Source organism: Cheilinus undulatus, linkage group 11 (assembly GCF_018320785.1).
Source record: "Cheilinus undulatus linkage group 11, ASM1832078v1, whole genome shotgun sequence".
In the NCBI taxonomy this organism is placed as follows: Eukaryota; Metazoa; Chordata; class Actinopteri; order Labriformes; family Labridae; genus Cheilinus; species Cheilinus undulatus.
Window position 1 is genome coordinate 3,737,416 of NC_054875.1, and position 18,477 is coordinate 3,755,892.

General features: G+C 39.6%; 1 protein-coding gene across 1 annotated transcript in view; it reads left to right on the forward strand.

Moving 5' to 3' along the window:
* LOC121517080 (immunoglobulin superfamily member 21-like) overlaps window positions 1–18,477 on the forward strand; it is a 37,634-nt gene that overhangs the window by 16,357 nt on the left and 2,800 nt on the right. The window contains exons 7-9 of the mRNA XM_041798595.1: window positions 1,477–1,577; window positions 13,014–13,206; window positions 13,292–13,330. Of these exons, the coding sequence (XP_041654529.1) occupies window positions 1,477–1,577; window positions 13,014–13,206; window positions 13,292–13,330 (333 nt within the window). The remainder of the gene's footprint in view (window positions 1–1,476; window positions 1,578–13,013; window positions 13,207–13,291; window positions 13,331–18,477) is intronic.

Consider the following 18,477-nt stretch of genomic DNA (forward strand, 5'->3'; position numbering starts at 1 on the left):
GGATCCAGCTACTGAATGATTTAAAGAAAATTATAGGATGTACAGCTCCATGAAGGTTGCCCAAGGTTGTCTTTGCTTTGACGATGAGTTAAGGGTCAGTCGGTGCAACTTCAGAGGCCGCCTGGTTAACCAAATAATAAATATTCAGAATATTCAGTAAATACTGAAGTCAGACTCAGTCAGAGGAGTTCTGACGGATGATGTGAACTTTCTGAAGAGATAATGAGATGAATAATGAGAGCTTTAGAGATTTACACTTGGAGGACAACTTCAGGGCTAAAAGAGAGCACCAAGGGCAGACCACTGAGTTTATTTACTCAGGTTAACCATGAGCAACTTTAAACTGAACAGTAAAAAGTCCTGCAGCAGCTCATTTAAACAGGAAATATTTGTAAAGATATCTGGACAAACAAGTATTTTAACATCCTCTTTAAATCATCAACGAGTCAAACCACCAACATCAGTGGTACAACTCCTTCCTTTTGTCTCTGTCTGGGTTGGCTGGAAGTCATTGAAGTAGTGGTCCAGATACGGCGACCACAAAACCTGAATGGGTGATGTCACTGAGAACATAGCTTGTTGTTTGTAGTAACACGTCAGGACTTACGGACTCTGCATGGGCACCACATCTCGTGCACCTGATATTTGTGACTCATAAGCAGAGAATTGGCTCTATTTCGAGAGCCTTCCGGATGTCCAAGCTCCTCACCTTATCTCCAAGGCTGAGCCCAGAAGCCCTCCTAAGGAATCTCGTTTCGACTGCTTGTATCCGCGATCTCTTTCTTTCTTACCCAGAGTTCATGACCATAGGTTTGCCCAGCTCCCTCTTCACCACAACGCTCCGGTACAATGCCCACAGTACTGCTGATGCTACACCAATCCTCCTGTCAATCTCACAGTCCATTCTACCCTCACACGCGAACAAGACCCCGAGGTACTTAAACTCCTTCACTTGAGGCAAAGACATTTCCCAAACGGAGGGAGCAGTCCACTGTTTCCCAGCAGAGGAGTATGGCCTCAGACTTGGAGGTGCTGCAGTCAATCTTGCTAAAAAAAGATAATGATGGATCTTGATTAATCACGATTCATACATTAATGTTGACAGGCCTATAAAATATGCATTAAAAAATGTCTGATCCACAGGACACAGACCCTGGTTTAAGTCCAACCTGTGGCTGTCTTCCCCACAAATTTTTCCCCTCTCTGTCTCCATGATTTCCTTCTCTTTCCACCTTCCTGTCCCTCTAAACAAAATCAAAACACCCTCAATAAATCTTTAAAAATGTTTGATTGTTGTTATCAGTATAAAGAAAGAATAAGAGAAGACTGAATGAGAACAATAAACAGACTCAGCCTCTCTCCAGCTGGTTTAAGCCCAGATTCACAGAGAGTAGGTGGATATAGTCTGAGCTGGAGGGTACATCCTTTAAATATGAGTTACATGCTAAATTATCATTCTTTTTTACTCTCCACCAGCTGCTCCCAGAGGACCCAAGCTGTCCATGACCCCCGATAGAGCCAAAGTGGGCGACACAGTTCGGATCACAGTCCAGGGCTTCCAGCTCGGCCCCTCAGCGGTGAGTCTGTCTCTGTGAATGTTGTCAATAGGACGGATGCATTCCTGTAAAAAAGGGAACACTTCTAACCACTCTTTTTTTCAAAGTGTACCACAAGTTTTTGGATTGAGTTTCTCCCCTCCAGGCGACGATTGGTTTCACTTTTTTTCTGCCCACTTTGAAAATCTCGCTGCAGAGACTCCACTTACATTCAGTCGTGTGATGAAGGGAAGCTGTTTCAAACAGGGACAAAGTTAAATCTTCCCAAACCGGCTCTTCAAAAGAAATGTGGAGATTTTTTTTGTTGCTTTTTGGCGTCAGCGTTTCCATTTCTTAATGAAGCATCTACGAGGGCTCTTCTGTATTTCAACCTTACTATAAATCACATTAATAAAGAGTACCTTTTCATGAGGCAGCCTTCACTCTTCAGCCGTATTTTCCCTTTTAAAGCTGAGTGGTTTCAAAGTAAGAATGCAAACAGAAGTGTTATTTTTGCCTGCTGGAGCAGCAGCCTGCAGCAGAGCTCCTGAAGGAGGAAGATGAGGAGGAGAAGAGGCGGAGGGGGTTGCTCAAGGACACTTTAGATGGATAGACGTGCTTTTATGGTAATTTTGCACCACATTTAGATGCAAATTATTTCCACATCTAACAAATAAATCTGTTTCTTACATCCTAATAAATTCCCATAGTTCCTCCCTCTGGGATGTGACTGTAAACACTCACCGACACTGCTTCTATGTTTTTCCTGGAAACTTTCCGCTCAGAAACACAGTGCAGGTGTCGGTGTCTTACAGTACAAACATGTTTAAATTTGTTTCTTTTATTGACACGTTTTCTTAAATATGACTTATTTTCTGAGCCCTAAAGCCACATATCTAAGGCTTCAGGATGAAAGCCACTGGGCATGTTTCTAAGGTTAGGCTTTGACGTGAAGCCCACTGGCCATGCTTCTGAGGTAAGGTTGAGGCGTGAAGCCCACTGGTCATATATCTAAGGTCAGGCTTAGGCGTTAAGCCTGCATACCACATGTCTAGTGTTAGGGTAATGGGTTAAGGGTTAGGTCAGGATTAGGGTTAGGGTGGGGTAAGGTTAGGCTTAGGTATAATTCAGTCCTACTCACATGATCCATTCATTATATTAATTGCAACTGATTAATCACAAAATCTATAATCATGTAGAATTTTATGTACTGTCACCAGAAATAGTCAGACAAAATGTATGCAGGCATGTCTCCTAGGGCTCATGTAATATGCGCATTTCAAATATGTCAGTTTTGACCTGTCTCTATAATAATCCCCACTGGGATTGAACTGGGAACCAGTGGACTTTAGGGTGTTGGCCAGATGGATGTGGCGTATATCCCAGGCCATGCATATGTCAAACAGGCTATCTGGTGTTTCAGTTTATTTGGGCGTTCACAGAGGGAGTTTGATTCTGCAGACATATAACAATCAGATGCACAATTATAGCTCTGCCTTATATCATAGATGCAGAACTTAAACACAGGTATCAGTCCTGACCCAATCCCTCTCTCTCTCTCTCTCTCTCTCTCTCTCTCTCTCTCTCAGCGGGTTACTTGAAAATGATCAAACACATAAACTCACTGAAAGCTGCTCAAATAGTCTCCATACCAAAAACCGACAGAATATTCAGAAAATACTGGAGACTCTCTGAGGAGTCATGACGGATGATGTGAAATTTTTGCAGAGATAATGAGATGAATACAAAGAGCTTTGGAGGTTCACTCGTCTTCACCTCATCAGAGGTTTAAGAGGACAAATTCAGGGCCACGAGAGAGCACCAAGGGCATGGCACTGAATTCATTTATTTATTTATTTAAACTGAACTTAATTTAACAGAGCTTGAACACTGACCTCAGAGCTATTATAATTCCTGTTTCAGTCTTTCATCAGACTTTTAAAGAGCTGAGCATGCTTAAAAAAATCAATATTTCCACGTCTCAAGCATGGCAGGACCCCCTCGCAGATTTTAAAGCAGCCCGTCCTGGAACATAGTTCATATCCTGCATTGGGAGATTTTTAGTTGAACATCTGTCCATATTTATGATTTTTTTCCATGCAGGTCCACCCACAGATTTGGCTAGGCCCCAGCTAAACCAAGCGAAGGGGCCCTCCTGTTGTCATTTATTACAGATACCAATGCATGTGTGCTGGATCAGTAGCATTGGTAGCTAGCATCCTGGCTACTTCATTTTGGAGCTGAAATTATGTCCAACTATTATCAGGTTTGAAGCTAAAATTATTTGTACCACATTTTAACCACTTTTGACCACTTTCTCCTGCCCATTTCTGCCACTTTTAATCAATTAAGCACAATTTTTACCTATTTTGCCTCTCTGTACTGATTTTTGTCACAATTAAACACATTTTTGTTGCTCTTAAAACTCTGTCCACTATTTTTTTAGCCCATTTTTTTCCTTGCTTTTTAACCCTTTTTCACCACTTTTTTCAGCCTGTTTTTATCAATCTCTGCCTTTTTTTGCCTCCATAAATACTTTTTTTTTTAATTGATATCCTATTAAATCACTTTTTCAGCCCATTTTTGCTGCTTCTTAACCCCTTTTTAACCACGTCTTCTGCCCGTTTTTGCCACTTTCTGCCTATTTTTGCCGCCATAAATCCATTTTTGCTTTTTTCAACAATTTTATATCCTATTACACCTTTTCGGCCCATTTTGCCACTTTTAACCAACTTTTGCCACTGCCCACCTATTGTTGTTGCCTCTTTTAACCTATTTCGCCACTTGTTACCCCTTTTTAACCACTTTTTCTTAAACCCACTTTTATTGTAATTTAAGGAGAGGGGTTTACATTTTGAAGAATGCTATTTACTACAGCATAGATAAATTATTTGTTGATTGGTTGTTATTCAGGTAAAAAAATAAAATATGGCTGTCACAGCTTAACTTCACAATGGGCCGTGATTTTGCTGACCTTCATGGCCTCCCATTTGGCTGGGCCCTGGGAAGCTCTCCCCTTTATCCCCCCTTATGGGTGGCCTTGTTCTTATGGCACCAGTTTCCAACCAGTACACTCAAGAAGTCTCCTGAGAGGGATCAAAGACAATTGGAGGGACGTCATAGCGTGCAAATCAGTATAGACAGACACACAAACATGTTAATTATTAAGACAGAGGAAAATTAGATCAGATTTTCAGTGTTTGTGCAGGGTGGTGAGGCTGTCATCATTCTGCACGTTGGGATGTAAAGGGAAACTTTCATGGACCAGGAGACATTGCTCTCTCTCTCTCTCTCTCTCTCTCTCTCTCTCTCTCTCCCCCCTCTGCTCTCTGTCCGTCTATAACTAACACTTGGATTAATGCGTGCATCTTTGACAGATGCTAAAGAGACTAAATAAATCATATACTGGTGCATTAGAACATTAGTGAGGATAGAGGTTGTGATGGAGGGTGGAGCAGAAAGGCTCGGAGTGGACAGGAAAAGGCCAGCATCAGCCAAACTAAATCCTGAATCTTCCCTCAAGTCTGTGCAGAGGTGTGAGCATGTCTCCAACTTTAACTGCTGTGGAATGATCAGAAAATAACATCCTCTCTCTCTGAATTCCTGCTCTGTTTTACCCACTAGATACCACTGCTCATCTCTCTTTCTCTCTCCAGTCAGAGCATCTTGGGGTTGAAAATATGAACATATATCTCTTATCTCTTCAAAACTGAACATATAAATAACAGATGTTGTGTTGTGTAAAGCACATAGTACTGAAAAAGTATGGAACTATCAACATTTCTGACCACTTTAATCCTCACCCACAACCGTATTTTCACTGTCCAGTAATATAACCAGCAGGTGGGAGTTCTAGTGAAAGCTTTGGTACTTTTTGGTATTGTTTTATAACCTGTCAGTGAGAATCTCTTCCCAAAAGCACCTGTTATCGAACAAATAAACTGTAGTTTCCCATCTTGTCCCTGCAGTTATTGTAGTCAGTTATTTCTGTCAGTGTTGAAGTTTTCCAGATGATTCCTGACAGCTCTCCCACTAACAAGAACAGCTGGCAGCTCCTGTAGAGGGCTGGAAACGGATTGGACCTTAGTTTAAAGAAATCAGGCAGAAAAAAATTGATGCAGATAGTTTTAACTTTGATACTCAGACAGTCATGTAGCTAATCAGCGATCCGTTTGAGCGTGATGAGCCGGATTAGTCAGGACGTGCAGGATGAAAAGGGTGACTGATGTTTGTGGGCGTCGTTCTCCCTCGTGACCCCACACTGACAGCCGAGGCTTTGAAAACAGAACTTCTTCTGACAGTTAAGAGGAACCCGAGAGCCAGAGTCAGGGACTTTTAAAAAAGTCTGTGCATAAACTATGAAATAAGAGAAAATGGTGAGATTTATTTATTAAGCTGTATGACAGACAGACAGGTCGGAACGTGCTTCACAGGAATTTAATGAAACGTATGAAGGTAAGAGCAGGAAAGATAGAGGGATCACTGGAGGGTCAGGATTAAATAAGTAAAAATAAGGATGAAAATATTAACAATACTCTGAAATCTCACAAAAAGCACTGTACCACATTAAATGTTGGTTTTTGCCCAAGTTAGATAGATGGTGAAAAGTCTATGATGTACTGATGCCATAAGTGGACATCTTTTATTAGATTTTCCTGTGATGAAGAGGAAATGTTGACCATTATTTTACGATTTTCCCAAGATAAAGTCAACTGATTTTCCCCAAGATATAGCACCTATAAAAAGTACTTACCATTTTGGCTGTTTTACCCTTCTATTGATTTTATAAATCAATCATGGTCAATATTTTTTTTTGACAAGAAAGAATACAAAGAATAATTTTGTCCTCCAGGATTTTCCTATATTTTGCAGCATTAATTTCCCCCTCTATGTTTACAAGCCTTCCAGGGCTGTCACGTATTTTACATTAAAGATTTTTATTTAATTGACATTTATTTGTAAAAATCTGTTTTCACTCTAACATTAAAGAACTTTTTTGTATATTTCTTGGTTCAAAAAGCCAAATTATATTGACCATTATTGATTTATTAAATAAATAAAAGGCAAATTGCAAAAAAAAAATCACTCATGTCATGTTCATACTCTTTAAATAATTATTTGACGTTTTTCAATTGAAAAGATAATAACGATGTTAAAATTGGCCCTCTTTAATAACTGAAATCATATTGAACTCACAGTAAAAATAATTACATTTCAGTATTTTTATTTATTTATTTTAGAAAATTGTTCAGCCCTAGTCTCAGCTACTGTATGAAGATTATTTTAACTCTCCACCATGGTTAGGATGGAGAAGTCTTTTTCATTTCCAGTCCGTGACCCTTTGAAAGGAATAAATGTATATTTTATATGTTAAAGTGTCCGCTTCTGATTTAAAGTATTCATACAGTTCAAGGCTGCACATCCTCCACTGTCACACGAGACACGGCTGCACACACATGCAGGGATTTATCAATCACATTTAAATCAAAATACGATTAGCTACGCCTGCAGTGCTAACATTCTGAACAAGGTTTCCTTAATTTCTAAAGGTTTATTTCCACTCATATATTTGCTGATGATGAAAAGGTTCTCGAACTTTGATATGACATTTGCATTTTTATTATTTGAAGCCAGTTTTGCAGCATCTTTATGGAGGCGAGAGGCTGGCACAGACAGCAGATTTAACATATGTGACCTGAAGGAGCCTCCTGATGAGTGGGGGTGCATTAGTTCAGCCACATATGCAGGAGGCTAACCGTGCAGAGCTCTGGAGTAATGGGGAGAATTTATAACTGGATCCTGTTTGCAGAGAGGGGGAGCAGGGAAGAGATCTGAGCATGGTGGAAATGTCAGAGCAGGGTTTGATCTAGGGAGCAGACCTGCAGCAGCACTCTGGATTGGATACAGACGAGCAAATGCAAACAGCTAAATCAGGAAAAAAAATGTATGGCAGGAGTCAAAACAAGCATGTTTGGTCCTGCAGCCAAAACTACAGGTAAATGTGAATAAATTATAGGGTGGGCATTTTTTTCTGTGGCAGCAGAGTCTAAAACCAAAGTTTTGGCTGTTTTTCTGAAGTCATTTTTACACTTACATGCAATTTTCTAAACTTTTCTTTTTATTTTTGGGTGTGTTTTTTTCCCCTTTATTGAAAAGAAGCTGGATAGAGTCAGAAATCAGACACAGAAAGAGAATAGGGAACACGGGGACATGCTGGAAAGGAGCCATAGGTTCATTATGAATGCAGACTTCTGCATGGAGGATTAGAGCATCCTTACACGAGGCATGACTTGATATTAAAATTTTACATCATCTGATATATCACAGCTGTAAGTATGATTGTAGTTTTGTTACTTTTTAATGAATATCTTTAAAAAGAATGTATTTATTATTTAAAGATAATTTCATCAAGTTTAACATTTCATTAATACATTAAAATTAAACATTTGATCAAATGTGCACAAACAAAGGTACTTCGTTTATAAGGTTGTAAAAATTTTTCATACTTTGTTACTTATTTGTCTCTGAGTGATCTAAACCACACCAGATCTGTTCTTTTCATGTTTTATGTTACAGAAAAATACCAAAGTTACAAAAAAAGCCAGATGCAAGTAGGGCTGGGCAATTAATCGCAAACTAGATGAAATCGTGATATGGCCCGCTGCAATTTTCAAATCACAGAAGGTGCAATATTTCTCTAACCTGAAATTTGTGTCAACATACCAGTTCAGTCTTCTTTTTTTTCAGCAGTGACATTATGCATAATACACCATGCAATTATTCAAGTGTTTCAATTTTTCAATTCAATTTTTGTACTTTTTTCTTATGAATGAATTTAAAAAACACTCCCTTTTAATACAAAAATTCATATACAATTTGCAATATTATATAGAGATGATAATGTAGTTATTTACTTTTTTTGTATAATAGAAAATACATAAGATGAGGAAATTGACAAATAATCGCATATCAAATCACAATTGCAATTTTGGGGGAAAAAATGCAGTTAGATTATATTCCGATATCATTCAGCTCTAGATGCAATTTATATTTTCAGTCAAAGCTCCTCATCAGTGGAGTCATCATCAATGATGCTATTGATAAACTACTTTTCTGTTATTTAGTGAAAGGACAAAAACCCTCCATGTTTAACAGAAGTGTGAACCTCTGTATTGAGGCTTGTGTTGATGACGTGTAGGTGATGTAGGTGAACAGTGGAGTCCTGACCAGATGAGTTGGCTGTTCAGTGTCGGGTCATGCATTTATGTAAAGGTTATTCCATCCATCCATTGGCTTCTGCTTATCCAGGGTCAGGTCACGGTGGCAGCAGGTTAAGCAAGTCAACCCAGCAACATTTTCCAACTCCTCCTGGGGGATTCCAAGGCGTTCTAAGGCCAGAGGTGATATATAATCCCTCTCCTTCCAGTTGAACGTGCCCGGAAGAACTCCACAGGGAGGCGACCAGGAGGCGTCCTAAGCAAATACCCGATCCACCTCAACTGGCTCCTTTCGACGCGAAGGAGGAATCTAATTTTCATTGCTTGAACCCACGATTTTGTTCTTTCAGTTAATACCAAGAGTTCATGACGGTAGGTGAGGGTTGGGACAAAGATCGACCGGTAAATTCAGAGTTTTGCCCTCAGCCTCAGCTCCCTCTTCACCTCGACAGTGCGGTACAGCGACTACAATACCACAGATGCTGCACCAATCCGCCCACGGTCCCTTCTACCTTCACTCATGAACAAGACCCTGAGGTACTTGAACTCCTTCACTTGGGAGGGGGGCAATGACACCTTTCCCACCTAGAGGGAGCAACTCACTGTTTTCTGGCAGACAACCATGGCCTCGGACTTTGAGGTGCTGACCCTCATTTCAGCTGCTTTGCTCTCAACCACCAACCATCCCAGTTCCTGCTGGAGGTCTCCTGCCAACAGAACCACATCATCTGCAAAAAGCAGAGATGGAATTCTGATATCATCCAACCGAAATGATGGCCACTTTGTTTTGTGGTGCAGAGGAGAGGGATAGTGATGTCTCCCCCTCCCTTAGATGTGCCTTTACATCGCTGGTTGACCTGTGGACATTTTGCTCCTGTTCACTTTTATAGGCAAACCTTAGTTGCATGCTGTTGGACATTACTTGTTGTGATATTATTCCCTGACTTTGATGATAATTGAACAGTTTGCTAACCACCAAGGCTATCATTAAAACCAATAACTGTTTCATCTCTAGGCGTGACTTTATCACCAGGCCACCAGTGCCTCATTTCTGGACATTTTCAGTGCAATCAAATTAAGCAGCAGTTGCACTCGGCATGGTATAAATCAGTCGTACAAATGCGTGAAAACACCCCAATTTTGAGGAAAAATTTCCCATCTCCTTCTGCTCCTTCTGCCCCATCATGAACCAAGCATGCACCTTCAGGCTTCAGCTAGAGGGTTTGAGAAATTATCTCAGCACTCCCCAAATGTATGCATGTAAACAAATCAGTAGGAAATGATGAGGTCCGATCTAAATGTCAAATCCCTCTGTGTTCTGCACATTTAAACGTGAGCTCTGACTGAACTAACTGGTTTGAAGTGAAGTGTAACTGACTCGTTCTCATGGATATGCATGTGGGAAAAACATGGGAGATGTTTAATAGAAGATGAGGTTCAGCTGTCAGAGTCATGTCTCTCCTCCTGCAGTGTTTCTGGGAAAGTCTTACAGTCCAGATACACAAAGTGAGATCAGACAAAGAGGAAAAACACGAGGAAAGTGGTGACTTTTTAAAAAAACTCATTTCAAACAGCAGAGGAAGCGTTGAGATTCTGTCACTGCTGTTCCCATTGTTGTCAGAATCATTTCCTGTCATCTGGCTCCCGTGTAGTAAGCCATGGAGCTCCAGATAAAAGACTAACATAATAAAAACCAGCCTCGATCTGCATCCTCCTTCATTAACAGCCTCTGCCTCTGACCATGGAGTTTCACAATAACCTTTTAGACATCAAAAAGACAGATTACTCAAAGTCAGACCTCTTCAATGAGGTATTACCCACATTTTCCATTCTTTACACCACCTGCCTGTGAGCTGTGAGTGGGTTTGCAGAGCGCTGCTCTCTCCCTCGGGCCTGCTGCTCTTCAGATTGAGAGAGATGACTGAAACGGTGCTGTCAGAACCCTGAGGCTCCCAAACACGCTGCCTGATTTCGTCAGGAAGGTTGTTTCAGTGTCATCTTTGATAAAACTTTACAGGAAAGAACATTTTCTATGAAAAGTCAAGCTTTTAGTGAAGCCTGCGATCTGTTTTCTCTTGTATTTTTTTATGTCTCTGCTCCGGTGATAGCCAAGGCCGGAGGCATCATGTTTTTCTGTTGGAACGTCCGTCTGCCCTCCAGGCAAATGTTGGGAAGTAATATCTCAAGAACATTTTAGGGATTTCCTTTAAGCCTTGCACTAACATCCACTATTACTCAGAGAAGAACTGCCCTTACTTCCTTCCAGCGGTTCTCAACCTTTTCAGGACCCCTACTGTACCTGAAGGTGGTTAAACACAGCCATGCACATTCAAGAATAGGCATGTGGAGACAAAGCCATCCATAAGGGGGGATAAAGGAGAGGTTTCTGGGGCCCAGCCAAACTGGGGGCCCATGGAGGTCAACAAAATCATGGTAAAATCATTGTAAAGTTAAGCTGTGATATCAATATTTTATATTTAACCTGGAAAATAACCACTCTTATCAATGAAACAAGTCTCTTTTTAAATCATTTTTGTAGCATATAGCCTCCTTAAAAATGCAAATCTATTTTGTTAAAAAGAAAGAATTAAAATGGGTTAAAAATTGATAAAAATGGGTTAATAATGGCAAAAAAATGGTGGAAAAGGTGGTGAAATTGGATCTTAAAAGTAGCAGAAATGGATTAAAAGTGGCTAAAACGGACATAAACAGTGGTGAAAGGGAATTAACAAGTGGCTGAAAAGGCTTTGAATTGGCAAGAATGGGTGGAAATCTGGTGAAATGGGAAGAAAAATCGATACAAACTGGCAACATAATGCTAACTAAGAAAAAAAAAAAGCCAGATATTGGCAGAAATTTGTCAAACTGACAAAAATACGCATATCAGATTGTGAAATGTGTTAAAATTCGTGGAAAAAATGCTGAAAACTGGTTACAATTTGGCAAAATTGGTGTTAAGTGGCAACAGTGGAATTTGAAAAATATTCTTAGTTTTTTTTAGGGAATCTGGAGACCCCCTCTCAGTGTCTCATGACCCCCGAGGGGTCCCGACCCCAAGGTTGAGAGCCACTGCTCTAGACCAAAGATTTTCAAACTTTTTTCACCCAAGGCACTCCTAAGGTTGAGCCAAAATTTCAAGGCACACCATATTCATAGGTATAAAATAGACTTTTTTGATAAAGTTACAGTCAAGGTGGCCTATAAGGGAAGAGCTTTCTGGGGCCCAGCCAACTGGGGGATCATGGAGATGGCAACATTGGGCAAAAGTTGCAAAACAAATTCAGAAATGGGTGAAAAAAGGTAAAAAAAAAAAAAAAAAAAAAAAAAAAAAGTGGCCAAACAATGGGCTGAAATTGGCAAAACTTGTTGAGAGTGTCACAAAAGTGGCAGAAATGGGTAACAAGTGGTCTGAAAGGGTTAAATGTTGTAAAAAGGTGGTAAAAATGGGCTTGAAGTGATAAAAAGGGCAAAATTGGGCAAAAAAGTGGTCAAACTAAGGCAAAAGTGGGCAAAATTTGGCAGAAAAAGCTGGCACAGATGGGTTGAAAGTGTCAAAAATGTGTAAAAAAAAGATCACAAGTGGCAGAAAAGTGGCAAAAAAGGTTTGAGTTGCTAATAGGTGGTAAAAAGGTGTTAAAAGTGTTGGAAAAAATGTCAAAAAATGGCCAAACAATAGCAGAATTGGGCGAAAAGTGGCAAATAGGTAGCTAAATGGGTCAAAAGTATTAATAAGAAGTGGCAGAAATGTTTAGAAAAAGCAGCAAAATGGTTTAAGTTGTCAAAAGAAGTGACAAATATAGGTAGAAAAATTGGTTAACTTGGTTAAAAATAGCATGAATTAATAATTTCAACACCAATTTCAACCCAATAATAGCTTGCCATGCTTTTCAGCTCTTAATGTGGTAACTGTTAGCCAGGATGCTAGCACCAATGCTAATGATCCAACACACATACACTTATACCATCTATAAATCAGAACTGGGGAGGTCCCAGTCTCTGGGGTTTTTCAGGGGTCCAGCCAGATCTGTGGGCAGGCCCTGTTACAGTACTTGCCATAAAGTTGTAGTAATAATGTATGGTACAAATTCCCATGGCAAACCTAGACCTGCCTTAAGTCACACTAGTGTGCCTTGCCACACCATCTGAGAACCACTGCTCTAGACCCACGGTGCTTTCACAGCCCTACAGAGCCCTGTAACCAGCAGGTGGTATTTCTAGCTTATTCATAAAACTCAGTCTGACTTGTCTCCTGTGTCTTCAGAGCGAGGTGTTCCCTGAGCCCATGTTCACCTGGACCAGGGTCGGAGGTCGTCTGCTGGACGGCAGTGAGACCCATAATGGGCGAGAGCTGGTCCTGGACAGAGTTCCCGCTGAGCTCAACGGCTCCATGTTTCGATGCACGGCCCAGAATCCTCTGGGCTCCACGGACACGCACACTCGCCTCATCGTGTTTGGTGAGTCTGGATGTTTGGAGGCTGTCAGAGATTTTTTTCTTGTGGTTATTGTGCTCTAAATGGATTGTGTGTTTATCTTTCACAGAAAATCCCAGACTGAAGAAAGGAAAAGAACATTTTGTTGGTAGGTTTATTTATTTTCTAGTCTGTTACTGCTGAGGTATGACTCTACAATCTTTTCACCTGTTACCATGGTAACTCTGTCAGTTTAGGCCATCGTGATTTGACTAGCAGACATGACAGACAACACAACGGTACCTGACCAATCATCTTAACCAGCATGAAGATGTTAGAAGGAAGGGGGCGATTGAAAGATCCTGGGCGATTGAGTTTCAATTTTTATTTTAGCTTTCAACAATCACAAAAACAAGACAATTGACAGGAAGTGGGTTCTGTGTCACACAGCATGGGCATAGCTGGATCTGAAAGCACTGAACAACTGCAGAGAGATGCAGAGTTACTAGCAACTGAGTGTCTAAGATGCTCTCTGCATCCACAACGAGGCTTGGTGCTACGTGCCAGGTGCTTTTGTGACTTTGCAAAGTTGTTCAGATTTTTCTTCAGGTGCCTGTTAAACTTTTTCACAAAGAAACAGTTCTAAATCAAAGGTTGTTTGTGCATGCTTTTTCAGGCATTTAAATCAAGAGGTTACAGGTTTGACATGGGGGTCCGACTGCAGACCACAGATCTGACGCCTCACAGACCACATGAAATGACCACACTGCAAACGTTACAGGCTTAGCAACATTTCATAAATGAAACAGAGAAAAGGTCAGAGGTCTAATCTGGGATTAGGTTCTGTATAGGGTTTGGGATCATGTTGTCACGCTGCAATACTTCCTAGGAGATCCGCCATGTTACTGCAGTTGATGTGGCCATTAGCAGTGTAGCTATAGTAGCAAGGTTTCTCTGTCAGTTTTTATTTAAGAGTTTAGAAATGAAATGTTATATCATTTTCTGTCTTTCATTTGTCATTAAAATGTTAAAAATACCACGCTGATATGTAGGCCATCCATTTATAGCCTTTACCTTATACTTCGCATAGAAAATGATGTGTTAATAGAAGTAGTTCTTTGTTCTTTAGAAAGAAAACAAATTAAAATAAATTACTATCAACAAAGTGTCAAGTCATTAATGTTAAAACCAAGTTGTATGCAAAATTATAACATAAAACCAAGAAAAGAAGCAAAACAACTGAATTGAACTGACTTTATTGACAAACTTTTTTAAAAAGCCACAATAAACAGAAATGTTTTAGCCCTGGAGGAAGCACTTATGTAAGACCTGCATTAGTGTCTTTCTGTCACTTCCTATCTCTGTTTGTTTGCTACCGTAGCCTCCAACATGGCCGCTGTGTCCCATAATGCAACATGAAGTGACGCAGGTTCCACAGCCCTATAGACCCATCTCAGAAGTAGTGTTACGAAAGGTGACTTGCTTTAGCTTTGTAAGCTTTAACTAAAGCTAACATAGCTTTGCTAGCTACATAGTTGATGCTATGTTTATGTGGCTGTGTTAGCTTTAGCCAAAGCTAGTGTAGCTTTTCTAGCTACTTAGTTAACGTTTCTACGTAAGTCAATGTAGCTAAGTTAGTTTTAGCTAAAGCTACCAATGATAAAGTGAGCCACCATTCACATAACTACCTCTAAAACAGGTCTAGTTATAGCAAACGTAGCATAATTGAGGTAGCTAACATAGCTTTGTTTGTTTTAGCTTAGTTAGTTATGTAGCTATGTTCCATTATAGCCTTTATTAACTTTATAGTAGGCTACGTAGCTTCATTACCTGTGCAGCATACATAGCTTATTCAGCTTCATTACCTTTATATTTGGATTTGTAACTTAATTACCTATGCAGCTTACATAGCTATGTAGCTTCAATGGCTTTATATTTAGCTATATAGCTTCATTACCTATGCAACTTACAGAGATAATACAGCTTCATTAGCTTTATATTTAGCTACATAGCTTAATTGCCTATGTAGCTCACATGGCTAATACAGCTGCATTAACTTTATATTTACATACATAGCTTAATTGCATATGTAGCTTGCATAGCTAGTACAGCTTCATTAGCCTTATATTTAGCTACATAGCTTCATTACCTATGAAGCTTACATAGCTAATACAGCTTCATTAGCCTTATAGTTAGCTACATAGCTCCATTACCTATGAAGCTTACATAGCTAATGCAGCTTCATTATCTTTATAGTTAGCTACATAGCTGCGTAACATATGCAGCTTACATAGCTTATGCAGCTTAATTAGCTTTATAGTTAGCTACATAGCTCCATTACCTATGTAGCTTACATAGCTAATGCAGCTTCATTAGCCTTATAGTTAGCTACATAGCTCCATTACCTATGCAGCTTACATAGCTAATGCAGCTTAATTAGCTTTATAGTTAGCTACATAGCTCCATTACCTATGTAGCTTACATAGCTAATGCAGCTTCATTAGCCTTATAGTTAGCTACATAGCTCTATTATATATGTATTTGTAGCTTTCATGGCTAATACAGCTTCATTAGCTTTATATTTAGCTACATAGCTTTATTACCTATGTAGCTTACATAGCTGATACAGCCTCATTAGCTTTATATTTAGCTACATAGCTTCATTGCCTATGTAGCCTACATAGCTAATGCAGCTTCATAAGCTTTATAGTTAGCTACATAGCTCCATTACCTATGTAACTTATATAGCTTATACAGCTTCATTAGCTTTATATTAAGCTACATAGCTTCATTACCTATGCAGCTTACATAGCTAATGCAGCTTCATAAGCTTGATCATTAGCTACATAGTTTTATTACATACATAGCGCACATAGCTAACTTCTTTGGTCTTATCTACATTAGCTACGTTAGAGTTTTTTAATGGAGGAAAAGCTTTTTTCCTGTTAGCAGACCATTTACTTGACCTTATTAAATGGATTCAGTTTTTCAGGTAGCCTCACCCTTATACCTTAACCCTTACTGGAAGTGTAATTACATTTTATTTTGAAAGTTTAAGCATATATTTCCATTCAGGCGTCGCACTGGCATGGTCTGTAAAAAGGGGCGTCTGAGATCTGAGATCTGCAGCTAGACTGTCTTCAGATTTTTGGCATCTTGTCTATCGCCCTCTCTTTTTTGAAACCTGAAGTGGTCATATTTTAGGAGATGGTGGATACACATCTCTACAACCTTACGTTAACAGGCAACCAAAGTAAACGCATGTCATATAAAGGAAACATTGCCTCAAAGTGTACCATGTTTTCTGGTCTCTTTGACTCTAAATGGGGTGATATTTTACTGAATGAACATCATGCTGCACTGAAGAGGACTTTAAACTAAAAACAGAGACCATCATAATGTTTACTGAGGGAATAAAAGTCAGCACATTTTCTCATAAACTTCTAAAATCACATTTCTTGCTTGTGGAGTCGCCCCCTGCTGGCCGTTAGAATTAAGACAGGTTCAAGGCATTTCTGCATTAATTATACATCTATGTCTGATTGTTTTACAGCTTCTTCCCTGATCCTAAAACCAGGCTGGACCTTTTAGCATTAATCTTTTTATATTCTTAGACATAGTTCTCTGCCAGTTAAATTATCAGTCTGAACAATAGATCACTGATCCTGACAAACACAAGCTTGGCTCATAAATAATTCACTTATAAATAATAAATCAAGTATGAGTCCTGCAGAGGGAAGCAGCCAATCAGAGAGCTTTAAACTGTTTTGCCATGCAGCTCATGGTGAATCTGCTCGGGGTGAAGACAGAGTTCAGACTTTGCTTTCTGCATTTTTCCTTCAAACTGAAGTGTCTGTCTATAACTCAAATCACTTCTGTGGATTAGTAATGAGACGTTTTCCTCTCTGATGTCAATTTACAGCTGTAAATGTAGCAGGAAGTCCATGACTTATGAATTTTACACAGATAAGCTTTTAGATAAATCATGTAAAGTCAGTTATTATGGCAAAAAAAAAGCCAGATGGAGGTTAAGACAGAAGCTTAAAAAAGGCCCTCTGATTGTTAAAATTATAATTTGATAAGTCTTTTAATAGAAATACCATTAAATAGAAGCAAATGCCAAGCTTTGGGACTTCTACAGATCATTTTCTCCAAGGAAAAGTTTCCCTGAGATAAAATAAGGTTTGCATAATTCCACCTCTGGGGATGGAAGCATGTCTCCTCCTGAGGACATTTACCAACCATGAACTCCAACACTTTGAAAAGTTTAGGTCTGAAGTTTCATATCTTTATATATTTAGACATTTTCATCACAGACTGAGATTTCACAAGCACAGAGGCTCTTGCAGGGTCGCTATCTGAAAATATTTCCCATCATGCTCCTGTGGAAAAGAAACAACCACTGGAGCCGGCAGAGGCGGCTTTTGGCCACAGCCTTATGTTTGTGTAAAAATTACAACCTGGGGTCATCACAGCTGTCCTCAGTTAGCTGGTTGAGCTGATTGCCGGTGAAAGCTTGGCTAACTTTAATGCCGGACTCACTCTGGTCTTGACCTGGTGCTTTCTGTTCCAAGTGCCTGGAAGGAGGCACATCAACCCTGAGTCACCAAAACCTGCTTGGCCCTTTGGGCTTCAGTAGCTGTCTGGTTTGGAAGAATGCAAAGCAACTGTGACTTAGCTCTGCCATCCAGTGGCTGTAAGAGCCTGGTTCTGGGTTTGATTTTGTTGGAGAGGGTCAGTAGGATAGGATGAAGCTCCCTCAACATGCACTAAAGACATAAAGATCACATTTAATTCTGTAGGGAAATCTGCCTCTCAGCTGTAGAAAACAGGGACCCCAGGTTTGGCAGGGTGCAGAGAACACACTACCATGATTTGGTACCAGATTTAGGCAAGAGAACAAATGCTTGGACTAAAAGTAAAGACTAAAATGTGAGGACTTTTTATGGACTAAAACTGGACTAAAATTAAAAAGGGTAGAAATGACTAAAATGTGACTAAACCTAAAAGACATGTTGTCTAAAAACTAAGACTAAAATTAAAAATAGTTGCAAAAATTAACACTGTTCAAGCTGCTGTTCAACAGTACCACTTACTTTCCTCTCTTTTTGTTTTTCCTATCCCTCCTTTTTTAAGACATGTTGCTGCCATCAAATCAAAATGAGCTAATATGTTTAATTAGATTTTAAATGTCTCAGTTTTAACATCTAATCTGTTGTTTATTGTGAATAAAGTATGGGTTTATGAGATTTACAAACCATTTCATTCTGTTTTTACTGACATTTTACACAGCGCCCAACTTTTCTGGAATTGGTG